Raw genomic sequence first — 17,621 nt, 5'->3', positions numbered from 1 at the left:
CATATATCCATTCTTTCTGTCTGTTGAACTTTCTACCACGTCTTTATTTATATACCAATATGTCTGTCTATCTGTCTGTCTTACCACGTCTGTATATCTATTTATTTATATACCAATATGTCTGTCTATCCGTCTGTCTTACCACGTCTGTATAACTATTTATTTATATACCAATATGTCTGTCTATCTGTCTGTCTTACCACGTCTGTATAACTATTTATTTATATATCAATATGTCTGTCTATCTGTCTGTCTTACCACGTCTGTATAACTATTTATTTATATACCAATATGTCTGTCTATCTGTCTGTCTTACCACGTCTGTATAACTATTTATTTATATACCAATATGTCTGTCTATCTGTCTGTCTTACCACGTCTGTATATCTATTTATTTATATACCAATATGTCTGTCTATCCGTCTGTCTTACCACGTCTGTATAACTATTTATTTATATACCAATATGTCTGTCTATCTGTCTGTCTTACCACGTCTGTATAACTATTTATTTATATATCAATATGTCTGTCTATCTGTCTGTCTTACCACGTCTGTATAACTATTTATTTATATACCAATATGTCTGTCTATCTGTCTGTCTTACCACGTCTGTATAACTATTTATTTATATACCAATATGTCTGTCTATCTGTCTGTCTTACCATGTCTGTATAACTATTTATTTATATACCAATATGTCTGTCTATCCGTCTGTCTTACCACGTCTGTATAACTATTTATTTATATACCAATATGTCTGTCTATCTGTCTGTCTTACCACGTCTGTATAACTATTTATTTATATACCAATATGTCTGTCTATCTGTCTGTCTTACCACGTCTGTATAACTATTTATTTATATACCAATATGTCTGTCTATCTGTCTGTCTTACCACGTCTGTATAACTATTTATTTATATACCAATATGTCTGTCTATCTGTCTGTCTTACCACGTCTGTATAACTATCTATTTATATACCAATATGTGTGTCTATCTGTCTGTCTTACCACGTCTGTATAACTATTTATTTATATACCAATATGTCTGTCTATCTCTCTGTCTTACCACGTCTGTATAACTATTTATTTATATACCAATATGTCTGTCTATCTGTCTGTCTTACCACGTCTGTATAACTATCTATTTATATACCAATATGTGTGTCTATCTGTCTGTCTTACCACGTCTGTATAACTATTTATTTATATACCAATATGTCTGTCTATCTCTCTGTCTTACCATGTCTGTATAACTATTTATTTATATACCAATATGTCTGTCTATCTGTCTGTCTTACCACGTCTGTATAACTATTTATTTATATATCAATATGTCTGTCTATATGTCTGTCTTACCATGTCTGTATAACTATTTATTTATATACCAATATGTCTGTCTATCTGTCTGTCTTACCACGTCTGTATAACTATTTATTTATATACCAATATGCCTGTCTATCTGTCTGTCTTACCACGTCTGTATAACTATTTATTTATATACCAATATGTCTGTCTATCTGTCTGTCTTACCACGTCTGTATAACTATTTATTTATATATCAATATGTCTGTCTATCTGTCTGTCTTACCACGTCTGTATAACTATTTATTTATATATCAATATGTCTGTCTATCTGTTTGTCTCACCACGTCTGTATATCTATTTATTTATATACCAATATGTCTGTCTATCTGTCTGTCTTACCACGTCTGTATAACTATTTATTTATATACCAATATGTCTGTCTATCTGTCTGTCTTACCACGTCTGTATAACTATTTATTTATATACCAATATGTCTGTCTATCTGTCTGTCATATCACGTCTGCATATCCCTTTATCTATACACCAATATGTGTCTTTCTGTCTATCTATCTACCCATTTATCCATAATGATTCTTTCTGTCTGTCAAGTTTTTCTATCGTATCTGTTTATCTATAAAAGGGGAATTTGTCCCGCAGTGTGGTTGTGAAACAAGGTTTATCAATCAGAAATAGTTTGGTTGATGTTCCATTTAATATACACATAATTTTACCACCTTAGTATCGATTTCATATCTGCTATGCTACACAGCTATTGGTATGCTTAAAATTCTGCTTACAAAACGCAGTTTAATTTTATCTGATGATCAAAATTGAAACGTAGATATATACGTATATATAAATAATTTTCTTAGAATAAATGTGGTAATATTTGTAGATATTTATTTAAGAATTCGTTTTGTGATTTATTTGTAATAAATATAAAGGTTGATAAGTCCTCTCTCTCTCTCTCTCTCTCTCTCTCTCTCTCTCTCTCTCTCTTTCTCTCTCTCTCTCTCTCTCTCTCTCTCTCTCTCTCTCTCTCTCTCTCAGTAGATAAATAGGATAAATTCTATTATTCTAACAAAACGAAAAATAAAAAATATATTTCAAATACTTAAAGACCTGTCGAAAGTTTATTTTCACTAAAATGTACAAACGAAAACACACACCCCCATCCCCCTAAAAAATCCAATCTAATAAAAAAAAGAATGAAAAAGGATTGGTTTGAACATATTTTATTGCATGCATATATATACAATACAAAGGGTTCGAACACAAGTTCTTGCAACTTACTAGGTTCTCACCCTAAAACAAGTTATTTGCGATTGTCATAAAAATGTTACATAAATATATATCGGGAAAAAATGGTAAAGCACAAAATAGCATTCTTATATAAATCTGCGATAATTGGTAATAAAGTTCTGCACAGCAGTGAACATTCTAACATTAGTTTTATAATCTAGGTTTTCATTACCCCATTGTAAAGTAAAATGAAAAAGGAAAACTTAAACAAAATAATCTTTAAAAAAATGAGACTTTCTGTAAACGGTAATAAAATTGTTTTTTATCTTACATAGTTATTGGTTATGTACATGCATGAATCATTAGAAGTTAATGAAAATAAAATGTTTCTATATCAAATATATTCAATTCATTAGAACTTTCGTAACAGAGTTACAAAACGGCTATTTTGAGATGTACCCGATTCACATAATAACAGGGGGTACACACTCAAAATCCAAATCCGCGATCAAATCCATTAATCACCCAGCGACATAACGGTGATATCAAAATCTTTTCAACCCCTGTGTGTTACCAAAAGCAGGCTCTCAATGAAATCTCGGACGGACGGGTATTGGGGAGAGATAAACGTTTTGTTATGATTTTGGTAAAAGTCACGTGATTGAGAGGGTCTTTATATACTGTTAAATTTTGAAGAGAGGGACAGATTTCGTAAGAACTCTGATATTTTTCGACCCCAAAAGAGCGAAAGAAAAAAAACGGGTTTTTCAATTTCTTTTCAAGATTTGGTCCCTGCTTCAAATCCAAAGAGGAGTGATTGTTTTTTCGAGTCATGAATTTAGGGGCCCTAGCCTGGGCTATAGTGTTAGGTGCCGCCATCAACCAAATAGATGCAAGGTAGGAATTATTTTACTGTGCATTCAACTTTTTAGATTTTTTCTTCATTTTCGCAGGAAAGTTTGCATGATTCAAAATTTGGAAAACTGTATATGTTTTATATTGATATCAGAAAAAAAAGAAATTAATCAAAAAAAAAAAAAAAAGAAAGAAAAGAGAAGAAAACCCTAGAAAGGACATAATACTTGTTCTTGCATTGATTTTGCAATGAAAACGATAGATTAAATTTACATAAGTTGTTCATTAAAACAATTTTAATGTTTCTTACATAAAGAAAAAAATAAGATGATCTGCATCGCTGAATTGATTTGTCAATTTTTTTAAAGGAGTTGCGCATTTAAGGTTTTCAGATCTAAAACACGTGTTTCATTTTGAGTTGCCATAGTAGAATGGGAAGATATTTAGAATGAATAAAAAAAACTTTCAAAAAGGATAAAGTGAATACAACATGTACAATATATATGGTCTAAGAGATTCCAACAATAGAACTTGCTTAGAACCCACAAAGTCGTCACGTGACTCAAATTAAGGCAACGAACTAGGACTGAAAAAATATATAAACTCATTAATAATGATTTCTTTTCTTTTTTTAAACACCTGATCCCAAACCCCTTTTAGTTCTAGTTGCATGCATTTTCAATCTCTTATTTTTCTGTAGAACCGTCGCCCATCCCTTTTTATGTATTGGGTTGTATTCTACAGATGCAGTAGTTTTGATCGTAGGATACCGGTGACCACGCAATGATTGATTTGAGATGATTTGCTTTTGATATTATAAATCTAAAGGATTTCACCCAAAAAATTTGAATATTGATTTGTCGTTCGTATCTTGGTAGATTTCAAAATATATTTAAGAATTTTGAAACATTATATTTTGTCTTAAAAGCTACATCTTTGCAAGTCAGAGATTTACAGTCTTTCAAAACCTTGTTGGAGGGAAGTAGGTCGTTAATCTTTTGCCTGCAAAGATTCGAGTTGTTAAATAGAAAGAGTTAACGGTTTATTCATATTTCAGACTTTTTGTGGAAATAAAAAGAATAAAAGATTTAGATTACAGTTCAAAAATTGACGCATTTACTTGAATGATTATACTTTTTTTTAAATATCTATTGCTAAGTTTTAAGTACACGTGTATGCTGGAGAAAAATTCTTAAATATTAATCAATTAATCAAAAATCAATCAATAGTGATGAAAGTTCCAGAACGAAAATGGAAAATTTGCCCTATACATACAGTGTATAAGCCCTGTGAGCTGTAATTTTTATTGTCATGTAGTGATACACTACTTTAAAATGATTAAAACTATCCCGGTGTGTCTGTAATTCATTTTTTTACGGGTAGTGCTATATTTAAAGACTGTTCGCTGCAAAATTACATTATTGTGGTTAAAATTATTAATTATTGTACAAAATTTGATTGTTGTATATTTCATTAAAAAAAAAATCTGATAAAATACAACATATAAAACGTTACATAATTAATGTAAGTGTCTGCACGGATCACTGATCATGTGACATGTTTAATAACGTGTAGCGCAAGCCATGTGCTTGTTTTAGAAAAAAAAACCTATCAGTATATATCCACATCCATTGTTTATTACTACGCTTTTTTCTAAGGGAAAATATCTATATATGCTACTGCATAAAAGATAACGAATTCCAATTTCAATTCAAGTGGCTATATTAGATAATTTCTACATTGTTCATAGATGTCTTCTTTTACTGACGCGGGTTATGTACCTTTTCTGCAATGTTGCTACGTTCATTGCCGCATGAACCCCAAAGAAAGAATTTTAATGTGCATCGTATTTCAATTTTCAAAATGAAATGGCGAACCCTCTACACACAAAAAATGAATTCATTATGGTATGATTTGCACAGAAACTAATTAAACTTAAATGAATTCATATTTCGTTATAACGCAGAATTCAAACTGTGAATTTACGTCCAGTCTTCATTACATGAACAAAATACGTGTTTAGAATGTCAAAGAAAGATCTATTGGTCTCTAAAACTCCCGTAATAATAGATCTGAAAAAAAAGGAACTACCTGATAAATAATGACGTATAAAGAAAAGTCCGATGAAACCGCGAGCATTTACATAAACATTCTAATTATCGTGTTAGATTATGGACTTAAAAATATTTCTTTAAAGAAAGTCATATTATCAAACACATATTTTCAATGAAAGAGAGAACAGACCCATTTCTAAACTTTAAAAATATACACGATTGTGCATATATAGCTGATTTTGTTGGGTCTACAACCGCTTTCATTTAAATTTCCATTCTAAATCATTTTTTAAAACATATCTCTTATCGTACTTTGTTCCTAAAAACTATAGCATAGTACTATGATTCCTTTAACTATTTTCTTATATATTTCCTATTCCAGGGCAGGACGACACAAAAGACAGTGTAAGTATTTTTACCACAACAAATTTAAATCAAGTTACGATTTTTCATGCAGTTTTATTATTCATACATTTGTCATGTTGTAAATTTTGAATTTGTCATTTTGTAAATTTTGAATTTACTGGGTGGGTGTAAATACAAAATTTATAACATGACAAAAAATTTTTGTATTTACACCCACCCAGTTAATTCAAAATCAATAACATGACACATTTATCAGCGAGACTGAACTTTTGATAGCTTGTACAATTATGTCATACGTGCACGGTTATACTTTAGATCTTCTTTATTTTTATAGTTGATGGTGGCTTCGGAGGAGGAGGATCGAATCCATTTGGACCCGGAAGTAAGCAATTTTAATACCGGTCCAATTACTGGAAACAGGAAGTTTTTACTCTGACTTCCGGTAAATGATACAAATGCATTCCACGAGGTCGATGATATTTTCGTCTTTTGGACAATTTATCCACTTATAGGATTTACATTTCAAACGCAAAAATAAAAAAAAAGCATCTTATTACTTCGGCAAAATGCACCCTTGAATGAATAGCGTAGGTAGTTATTTTAAAACCCGCCTCTGAAAAATGTAAGACACGCCTCCGGCCTCTAGCAGCTATAGTTGGCCCTTTTGCCAAATGTCCCCATTTATTAGAATATGTTTAAAATTGTTGAACGAAAGATTGTATTGCAACACCCCCCCCCCCCCCCCACACACACACACACAAAGAAACAGCAATTAAAAACAAAAACCGAGTGGATTAAAGTTATAGGGTCTAAAATCTACTTACTTTGAACATATCCTTTTTATTCTATGTAAATCATGTGCCAAGAAGTTTGGAAAACATTTAAACAGTAATAAAGTAAATGACCAATGTTTTTGTCTCAAATAATAAATCATAAAATCTCTTTACTAGAAAGGAACTACTTGTGCGGCGTTCTTTTTTTTGCGATATTTTCAAAGGATTTAAAGATGAAAAAAATATATGAGTTTTTGTTTTATTGGAACCTTGCAATCATCGCTGCATGAAAAACCATGTCATTGCGTCCTCTTATATCGATAAATCATAAATATATAATTCTTTTTCGCTATAAGTTACATGTACATAACATATATACATGAGTAACCGTTTATTTTCAGCTTTAATTATTTCACTCCAAAAAAAGCTAAAAAAAAAAAAAAAAGTACTTTAAAATCATATTCAGGTCAGGGGTGAGGGTAGAGTGCACAGTGGATTGTGGGACTGTGTATTGGGTATTTAGTATCACCTTATCAGGTGTTATATTTGTTTCTTCGCCTTAGCCCTAGACCCTAAGTTTAGAGGACCCTGAGATAAATCACTTGGTATCGATTGTTCCATATTCCACCGTCTAAACACTGTTTGCCGTGTCTCCATAAACATTTTCAATACCCCTCAGAGACCGTCTAATCGCAGCCTTATAGTCGGGAGATTCAAGAATGGACCCGTTATTGTTCGGCGAAAATAAATTGCTTTATAAAATAGGAACATGGATGAATCATTATTTGCTTAGAACGACAGACCAAAATCCCGTTTCAGATATCGCAATACGACCTTTTACAAGAGCTCATTTACTATCTAGACGTATGATATCAATAACATCACAACACAGTGCTTTCTGACATTCAATGCACTTGAATGTAGTTCAAAAAATATCTTTTTGTCCTAGATTTTTTAGATCACCGGCAAAATTGAATTCACAGTTTTACAAAATGCGTGATTTAAGATTTTATCGATGTATTTTTATCTCTAAAGGTTAAGTTTATTTTAGAGGTAATGAAATCTTCTTATCACATGTACCCGTGCGCTATATGATCAAAATTATATCATCGATGCTTGGCGTTTTTTGTTTTTTTTTTAAATTGGTAGCGGGTGTCCCTGGTGTCGTTTATCTATTCTGAAAAAAAATCAGATGATTTAGATCAACGGATAACTGCACGAACAATTTAACTTGATAATATATGAAATAATCTATTAAAGATAAAGTGAATAGAAAGAAATACGGAAATTGATGCCCGAATCGTTTATGGTACGATCTAATCGTGTACATTGCTACTCCAGCATCCGGTTTAAAAATGGCGGGAAAATATAATTCCTGTTAATTTATTGTCGCTGAGCAGTTCGTTCTCTCTCTCTCTCTCTCTCTCTCTCTCTCTCTCTCTCTCTCTCAACAGCTTAATACTGCGATGAACAGTTTGGGCGGACTCTGAAATCGAAAACGGAGTAAACTATTTGGCAATATCGTGCAATGATGAAGAGTAGCCTCTCACAGGTTTCACATGATGGACTTTTATAATCAGTTTGTAAGATTTTTTAATATTCTGCAGCTGTACTGAGGGATCAAGCAGTGAAGTTCCTTAACATTTGGGTTACATTTGTTGTATATTTCAATTATTTCATTTACTCTAACTGTCTAATGCGGATCAATTGATTTACCATTTTTAACCAAAAGGAAATTATATTTTTGCATGCATTTTAAATAGGTTTGTATCCCATTTGGAATACTATATACCAAACGGGCTATTATTCTCCATTTTGGCAATTGGTCCCAACCTGATAAATACGATTTCTAGATGGGCAAGTTGACCAGTGATAATTATATATTTAAATGCTATACAATCATTTAATAGATATTGTATAAATATTGGTTTCTGTTTTTTCTTCAGCCTCAGGTGCTTGTAAACCATTAGCCGCTCCGACAGATGGACAAATAAACTGCGGAGATTCTACTATATTTTAGTGAGTACTATATATGTACAGGATTTTTGCACAAGCATGATTGTCACATAATGTATATGTTTACTCTGGCTACAATGTATCCATGTGTGATATGTACTTTTTTTTCAGTCGGTGTACGGCCCAGTGTAACTCTGGCTATGAATTTGATAATGGCGACACCACCATACAAAAAGACTGTGACCCAATGACAGGGCAGTTTTTTGATGGCCCGGCTTTTCCAAAATGTATACGTAAGTAAATTTTAAAAACAGACCCTTCGTAGATAAATCAGGGGTTTCAAATGTTGACTGCTGATCGAATCAGTACTGATTAGTCCAAAAATTGCTCCAACAACCCTGAAGATATATATGGTGATTTAATTTCTTTTAGCAGAAATTAAGATAGTTATATATGATACAATAAAAGTAACAAGTATATACAGTACTAGGTAATTGTAATGAAATAAATGATGCAGAAGTTGCACAAATGAGTGTATGCATGAATTCATCTTTTTTCAGTAACATGGGAACAGTCTATAAAATGAACATTGTGTATATATATATTATTTATGACCTTGCTTTCATTTGTTATGATTTCAGCCACCTGTAGCCCAGCCTGTCAAAATGGAGGGACCTGTGTTCAGCCCAATGTCTGCTCCTGTGCTCCGGGCTGGAGGGGGACGTTTTGTGAAAGTCGTAAGTACTCGATCGCAAAGCCGTCTTATTATTTAGATCACCACTGAGAATTATTTTGCTTGATGTAAAAAGGAAGATTTGCTAAGTGTTATTATTGAATCAGAGATAGACAACAAAGTTTATATCTAACTGAAACAAATGTGAAAGGGAAAATTTAATGCTCAAAACCGTTAAGGGGTTAAATTCTTAAAGAGAGTTGCATGAAGAAAAAAGGTAAAAATGGAACACCTATGGATAGTCAGTTAGTGAAAGGAAGCTTTATATGATTCAATTAATTTTTAAGGCAAAACAAACTTGAATGTACTAGATATGTATAAATTTGAATCGCTGAAGTTATGCACCGTGTGATTAAATATTGTCATTGAATGATACATGTACAATACTTTCTTGTGTTCTGTATCAGCTCTGACTTGATTTTCCTGTGTTGTTTGTAGCTGATGGGAAGTGTATCAAACCGGCTGACCCCAGCAACGGAGTGGCCACCTGCCAGAGTACTCCCACCACGATGCAGTGTTCAATTTCTTGTCAGAGCGGGTTCAAGTTTGAGTACTCACCCCCCTCCGAGTATGTATGCAGGGACGGGACCTGGAGCCCCCAGCCTTCCTTCCCCAGGTGTATTCCAGGTAAAACTTCTCACCTGTACCTAAGTACACATAAAGTGAAATTTCAGGTTAAGAATAAACCTACAAAGATAGGTTTTGCATATACATGATATACTCATATGAATTTGATTGCACGTAGTTCCTAAGTCCGTGGCATTTTTGATAATTTAATAAATAGTACTGTTGATACACAGCTGAGCATGGTTTCATGGAAAATTAACTTTAAAAGTTTCTTTAAAGATTATGTATAAACAGGTTTAATTGTTTATGTGAACTTTAATTTTATGGCTGATAGATACATGTATTGATTACTACTACATAAGAAATTTCTGCCCTTTTCCCACCAGTTCCAAGATTAAATGTATTATGTTTTTGTGTGGTTGTAAGTTTTATAATCTCTCAATGTTTTTTCTTTTTTCACAGCTAGCCAATCAACAGGTAATTGTTTTTTTTTCATTACAATGTTCTTTTATCATCATATCAAAGTAGATTTCAGAAGGAATGGAATGTACGTTATAAATCTAAATGTAAAAATCTTCATTACATATCAGTCAATTGAAGAAGTAACCAAAATACTTAATTTTTTTAATTAAAGTAACTTATAACATAGAAAATGATTTTTAACTGATAATTTATGGTCTAAATATAAGTAATACCTATATATTTCCTCCCTTCTCTGAGCAGTGAGCCCCCCCACTCAGCCAGTACCTTCCTTTGTGAGGGACGCGATGTGTGTGGCCTGGGGCCAGGATCATTACCGAACCTTTGATGGCACAGTGTTCGCCTTTCAGGGACAGTGTGAATATGTGTTAGCTAAAGACTGTACCGGCGATTCCTTCCACGTGAACGTGATCAACGACCATAGTTGTACTCAGGCGGCTCCGTGTCATAGGTAACATCCCAAAAATTGAAGATTTTTTTTTTTCAATTAAGTGCTCAACTTATCTGTGTTTAAACAGTGGCATGTTTTTTTTTTTAAATTAATAATAAAAATCACTCCTGTCGTATACCTTTACTAAATCTACAAACCGTACTCTTCAAATTTTCAAAACAAATTCGGAACATTATTCATTTTATGAACAATAGTAAATTTATAAGAGCATGACTTTTCTTTTAAACTCACAGAAGCGTAGACATTTATTTCGGCTCTCACAAAGTGCAGTTCCGTGCTGAGGCATCTGGTGCAAAGGTTTTGTTTGATGGAGCAGAACTATCGGTTCCGGCCAGTCAGAATCAAGTGGAGATCGTCAAAGTCGGCCATTACACCCTGCTTACTCATGCCACACTCGGATTCAAGGTGAAGAAAAAAATTAATTAAAACCATATTTTTAAAGATATGAATTTTTTTTTGACAAGAAACTATAATTTGTTTAAGAAAAAATCCATGTTCTGAATGGTTTGCTGTATCTTTATTCATGTACATAGTTTTTCTTCTGAAGGAGATTAACATAGTCTAAAATTGGCCACAATCACCCAGACCTCTGAATTCTCATTACTAGTATGGTAATGTTATTTTTGTTGTAGGTGCGATGGGACGGGCGCGAGTCTGTCTTTGTTTCCATTAATGCGGATCTGAAGGGAAAGATGTGCGGACTCTGTGGTCTGAACGACGGGGACAAAACCAACGATTTCAAAACTTCCCAGGGTGCAACAGTGACCAACGCTAACATTGCAACTTTCGGCAATTCATGGAAGGAAGGAGGTGAGTACAGTATTTCGGCATTGACAACGACTAGCCGTAAATTCCTGCAAATGACAGACACTGGGGCCATCCAATTTTAAAAAGCTCACTTTTGATCATAGTCTCACTTTTTCACAAAAAATTTCGTATTTTCATTGAAATGTTTAATTGAATTCCTTTGAATAACAGACCAATGGGTCATCACATTTTCAAAAGATAACTTTTTATTTCAGTCCCACTTTTCCATTAATAAACATGTACTCTTTTTGTAAAATTGCGATTGAGATTAAATTAAAGAAATAGCTGGTCAAATTTATTTGGCTTATATGCATGAATTTAACCTTACAGTTTTGGAAGTTCTATTTATCATGAAGGATAATTTTATAACAGAAATAGAACACTTCAGAAATGAAACATTTATGACTTATTTCTTAATGATCAGTATAGTATGTTAGATTGATTTTTGTGTAGCATGTACTGCATGTAGTTTCATTTTGTTGCTCAAAGTTGGAATATACTGAACAAATCTTAGGACTTAAAAATATCATTTGAATACATTACAACAATTGTGATTTTTATTTTTTCATCAGCTGGCTCTTGTCCAGACAGCGCACAGAAAACATGCACAGCCGCAGGCAGCACACAAGCACAGAGTGTGTGCAGCCATCTGACCAGTGGGAGTTTCCAGCCGTGTAATTCTGTAAGTACATGTGTATAATTCATATATCACCAGTACTGTAGTATTTGAAACCAATTTTTATTCGCGACAACTTGATTTCACAATTACTTCCGATAAACTGATTTGCAACGACTAATGTTTGCGACCAAGCCTTATCTAGACAAAGATTGTTATGATATAACCATACAGAAGGACTTGTTCGTGATGAGAAATATTTGCAACAACAAGACTCTTGCGAACATCGCAAAATTTTTCATGCACACGAATAAAAGTTGGTTTTCAGTATCTTGTTTTGTAAGGAGAAATAAGAGTTCAAAAAACCACATCATTTCGTTACGGATTTAATATGGGCAAAAGATACATTGGTTCCACCCTATGGACCTTAAAAACTATTGAGATAGGTTATGGAGTGTTAATTTTGCTTCATAAACTTAAAACTTAAGTAAACAGTCAAAGCAGAAAGAGGAGAAAATTGATCTTGACAATAGCTTCCTGCTCTAGTGTTTATTTATTACAAGGTGTCTTTGCATTGAACTTCAGTATATGGAAAAAACAAAAATAAGGATAGCTATAGAATAAAACTTCATATCTTTTTATCTCAATATTTCCGTCATCAGAAAGTTGACCCAACGCCATACCTGGAGGCTTGTAAGCTAGACTGCTGTGGTGGAGGTGATGCCGTTACATGTGGCTGTAAGAGTTTCGAGGCTTATGCCCGCGCCTGTATGGATGCGTCCCCAACACTCCGTGACCTTAGTTGGAGGTCGGACCAGATATGTCGTAAGTAAACTATGCTGGACACATTGGTATCTTCAGGATCCAATTCCGGTTGATGCTACTCTGTTCTCTGGGCATAATTAATCTATTCCAAGTGGATTATGCTCTGTTATTAAGATGTGAGAGCAGAAATAAAAACCATGGGATAGCCTTCCCAAGAGCTGTATACTAGACTTAATGCATTTATGTATCACAAAATAAATGTTTTTTACAAGTTTTACTTGACAATGATATCTATACACGTACATTGATGCATACCATAAAGATATGAAATGCATTATCGCAAATAATATAGAAATATCAGTGATAAAAAATAAGAAACTAAGTCTCCAAATCAACAGTGGAGACGTTTAGACATTCTCTTACAACAGGCACATTTTCATACTGTATGTAAATTTCTCTTTTTAGCTGCACCAGCTTGTCCGAACAATCTGATTCATAAAGAATGCGGCAACTGTCAATTGAAATGTGGCTCCGGCTCCAATGTGGCGGGGTGTAAGGAGACCACCTGCTTTGATGGATGTTTTTGTCCCCAAGGTATGGTCCTTAACGAGGGGCGTTGTGTGTACCCCGAGCAGTGTCCGTGTCTCCATGGAGACAAGATGCTACCAGCCGGGTCCGTCGTACCCAAAGAATGCAACAAATGGTGAGTTTCAACTGGATACTGGGGTGAATTAAAATTTTGAGAAGTTGTGTATTGGAGATTTTCTTGACTTCAAGTCTGGGATAAAAACTCTTGCGTTTCTATGTGCCTGTTTTGAAACCTTGTACCATTATTTTTATAGCAGTTAGTTTGATCAAATACCAACCAAGTTCATATCCTGGTGAACTTTTTAACATTGCTGTTTATTACTTAATATATATACGTTTGAAAAAGACAAACCTTTCACAAATGTTAAAATTACAGAGATATTATGTTTACAATAATCCAATAATCATGAAAAGTTCATACAGAAATGAACGTTTTTCGCTATTCTATAGGTTCATATAGGGAAACTTATTTGCAGTTGCAAATGTAAATATATAAACATAATGATATTCCAGTACATGTAAATCTGCCAAATGGGAGTGCACCACCAAGCGTTGCGCTGGAACATGTGCTGCTACTGGAGATCCCCACTACTTGACCTTCGACGGCGTGCGATACAACTTCATGGGCATCTGTAGCTACTACATGGTCCAGGACCCTGAGTTTGACATCATTGCCAACAACATCGCCTGTGGGCACGGCCACGCCTCTTGTACAAAGTCCATCAGCTTCAACTACAATAACCATTTCGTCACGATGGACCACAACCACGTGTTGACGATTGACGGGAACGACATCACACGACTGCCGTACAAGCAAAACGGAATTCAAATCTTCATGGTGTCCTCGTTGTTTATGAAGGTAAAGACGCTTTAGCAAAAAGGGTTTTATTCTCCAATTGGTGATTTGAATGAATATTTCATCTCATTGTTTGCAAAACTTACTGCCCTCTTTTCCTTTATAAAGAAAGTTTGCAAATGAAATACTATTTCTGTTGTATGTAGGCTGTCCTCGGAAATGGTGCCGAAATCCTATGGGACGGAAGAACAAGAGCCTACATCACTATGCCAACGACCTACTTTAACCACACCAAGGGTATGTGTGGTACTTGGGATCACGACCGGACGAATGAATACCTGACTCCACAGGGAACCATCGAACCAAACACCAACCTGTTCGGAAACCACTGGAAACTTCAGAAGACCTGTCGTGACGAACCGGAGAATTTCACCAATCCATGCGACAACAATCCCAAGGGCCAGGAACAAGCCAAGAAGTACTGCGCCTATCTGAAAGGAGACGTCTTTAAGCGTGAGTTATCACCTGTAGTCCTGTGTTCATTAATGCATTGTAGACATATAGAAACATTTTTCTCTCTATCTCTTATGCTTTCTCTCTCTTTCTCCATTTTTCTATCATTTTTTCATGCTTTTTCCATTTCTCTTCCTTGCTATTTTTCTCTTTCCGATTTTTATATCAAATTCTATCTTCCTTGTTTTCTTTGTTTTTCTCAATTTCTCTTCCTACAGGTACTTGTTTTTCATTTTTTGTCGTTAATTGCCATTTTAATTTGATTTTTTCTCATTCTATCTATTTCTTCTGCTATCTCTCTCCATTTGTCTCTTCAATTCATTACGTATATTTAATAATATTAATTTCTGTTTAAATTGTTGATTCTGTTGACAGCGTGCCATACGTTAGTGGACTATACCGACATATATGACAACTGTATGTTTGACATGTGTGCCTGCACTGATAACCTCAAGGACTGTCTCTGTCCTATGCTTTCCCAGTACGCCAAGGACTGTGCCGCCCAAGGCATCAGCCTACAATGGCGGTCCAACATTACAGAGTGTCGTAAGTTAATTCTATGCAACCTTTAACCTGAAATCAAAGGCCCTTTAATAAAATGTTTGGGGGCTACATTAAGGTGCAACTGTAGACCTTGTCTATGAATTTGTTTACTTTTTCATTTTTGGTAACTGCATGTAAAGGCTGCATATTGGGAAATATGTTTTAAAGTTTATTTTACTCTAAGTAGTTACATGTAACATGTAATACATGTACCAGATATTCCCTATTCATGATTGTACGCATTAAACTGGTTAAGGCCTTTTATCTCCAGAACATAGTTTGAATAAACTTTGACCTTTCACCTCCTTAGCATAGTTTGAATAAACTTTAACCTTTCCCCTCTAGAGTTGCCATGTAAGGGAGGTCAGGTGTACCAGAACTGTCCCAATGAGTGCGTGCGTACCTGCCACATCATCTCTAACAACCCAGTCTGTACCCAAGACCTGACCCGCTGTGCTGAGGGCTGTTCCTGCCCCCAGGGTCAGGCCCTGAATGACAACGGAGACTGTATCCCCATCAGCCAGTGCCCCTGTGAGTTCGGTAACCAGCAGTATGCTCCCGGGGTACAAACCAAAATGGAGGACAAGATCTGGTAAGTTGATCCCCCCCTTTGTTTGAATTCCAAAACTGGAAATTTGTAGATCTGTTAGATGTGGTAAGTTAACTCTTTCTTGTCTACTGAATTCTAAAAATGGAGAATTCGCATTGTAGACTTGTAGTTAGTAGATTGGCAATCTCTCATTTTCAGAATTCCAAGAATATAGTGCCAAATTGTATGCATGTGGGAGGACATGCTTTTAACTAAAACTAACTTGTTTCTATTAACAGTACTGATGAGAAAGCTGTTTGGAAAAGTACAAGTGTGGAAGTCATCCTTTAAACCAAAACTTCATTTATTTACAGTACTTGTGAGAACGCTGTTTGGAATTGTACCAAGATCACCAACACAACCAAAGTGGAAGTCCCCAACATCTGCAAGGAGACGGAGATCTTCACCAACTGCACCTCTCTGTGTCCGCTCACCTGTGAGAACATGGGAGCTCCCCCAACCTGTCTGCCCGCCACCGGTGACGACTGTGTCCCTGGGTGTGTCTGTAAGGCCGGATACATATGGAACGGGGAAGACTGCGTGCCAAGACTGGAGTGTCCGTGTTACCATGGCGGCAAGCCGTACAAGGAGGGGGAAAAGTACTATCAGGAGTGTAACGAATGGTGAGTTGGGTGTGTGGTGGGTAGGGGGGGGGGGTTGGGAAAGGAATGGATAGGGAGAAATATCTGTGTTGGGGGATGGGGGGGGGGTGGTGAAAGGAATGGATAAAGAGAATCATCTCTGTGTGTGTGAAAAGAAGTAGATGGGGAAAATCATCTGTGTTGGGGGGGTGAACGGAATGGATGGGGAGAATCATGTGGGGGGGAATGGATGGGGAGAATCGTGTGTGTGTGTGTGGGGGGGGGGGGGGTTTAAGGAATGGATAGGGAGAATCATCTGTGTGTGTGGGAGGGGGGGGGGGGTGAAAGGAATGGATGGGGAGACTCATCTGTGTTGGGGGGGGGGGGTGAAAGGAATGGTTTGGGAGATTTATCTGTGTTGGGTGGAGACGTGAAAGGAATGAATTGGGAGATTCATCTGTGTTGGGGGGGGGGGGGGGGGGGGATGGCTGAAATTAGAATGTATAAATTTGTTTGCCAGGTTAACTTCATTACATGTACATATACTTGTGTAATTGTAGCACCTGCAGCGGTCAGAACTGGGTGTGTACCCACAAGGAGTGCCCCGCGGTCTGCAGTGCGTTTGGCGACAGCCATTACACCACCTTTGATGGCAAGCACTACGAATTCCAAGGCACCTGTACCTACATTCTGGCCCAGTCCACCAGCGATAATCCCAACAAGTTTGTCATCACGACAGAGAATATGCCCTGCGGAAGTACAGGGGTTGCCTGCACCAAATCCATCCACTTCAACATCGGAGAACCAGGTATGATTTCTGCAAAATTTTATCTCTCTCAATGCATAGTCAAATTCATTGGGAATGATTTTTCTGTTGATTTTTAGAAGTGCCTCTTCCCTCATGTTACTACTAATCTATTGTGTATGATGTTTACAGTTAGTTTTAGCAAGGTGATGAAAGCTTTCGACTGTGAAAGTGTTCAAGGTTCTCTAATACATAGGCTATTGAAATCAAAGTCATTCATAAATTTTATGAT

General features: G+C 35.5%; 1 protein-coding gene across 3 annotated transcripts in view; it reads left to right on the top strand.

The window, feature by feature from the left end:
- The window catches only part of LOC105343045 (uncharacterized), a 111,973-nt gene that overhangs the window by 40,370 nt on the left and 53,982 nt on the right, over positions 1-17,621 (top strand). For 2 of the 3 annotated variants that reach the window (XM_066072882.1, XM_066072883.1), the window contains exons 3-20: positions 6,161-6,208; positions 8,546-8,618; positions 8,727-8,848; positions 9,197-9,292; positions 9,727-9,915; positions 10,318-10,332; positions 10,579-10,786; positions 11,020-11,191; positions 11,419-11,596; positions 12,166-12,275; positions 12,872-13,034; positions 13,440-13,677; positions 14,076-14,421; positions 14,565-14,871; positions 15,247-15,417; positions 15,760-16,006; positions 16,318-16,626; positions 17,145-17,392. In XM_066072882.1, coding sequence (XP_065928954.1) covers positions 6,161-6,208; positions 8,546-8,618; positions 8,727-8,848; positions 9,197-9,292; positions 9,727-9,915; positions 10,318-10,332; positions 10,579-10,786; positions 11,020-11,191; positions 11,419-11,596; positions 12,166-12,275; positions 12,872-13,034; positions 13,440-13,677; positions 14,076-14,421; positions 14,565-14,871; positions 15,247-15,417; positions 15,760-16,006; positions 16,318-16,626; positions 17,145-17,392 — 3,240 coding nt within the window. Of the gene's footprint in view, positions 1-3,275; positions 3,449-5,842; positions 5,866-6,160; positions 6,209-8,545; positions 8,619-8,726; positions 8,849-9,196; positions 9,293-9,726; positions 9,916-10,317; positions 10,333-10,578; positions 10,787-11,019; positions 11,192-11,418; positions 11,597-12,165; positions 12,276-12,871; positions 13,035-13,439; positions 13,678-14,075; positions 14,422-14,564; positions 14,872-15,246; positions 15,418-15,759; positions 16,007-16,317; positions 16,627-17,144; positions 17,393-17,621 lie in introns of those variants that run through there. The other variant, XM_066072881.1, reaches the window with a different exon arrangement.

This window comes from Magallana gigas, chromosome 10, assembly GCF_963853765.1.
Source record: "Magallana gigas chromosome 10, xbMagGiga1.1, whole genome shotgun sequence".
Classification (NCBI taxonomy): domain Eukaryota; kingdom Metazoa; phylum Mollusca; class Bivalvia; order Ostreida; family Ostreidae; genus Magallana; species Magallana gigas.
Note: the sequence above shows the minus strand (reverse complement) of the source record. Positions and strands in the feature narration are given on the sequence as shown.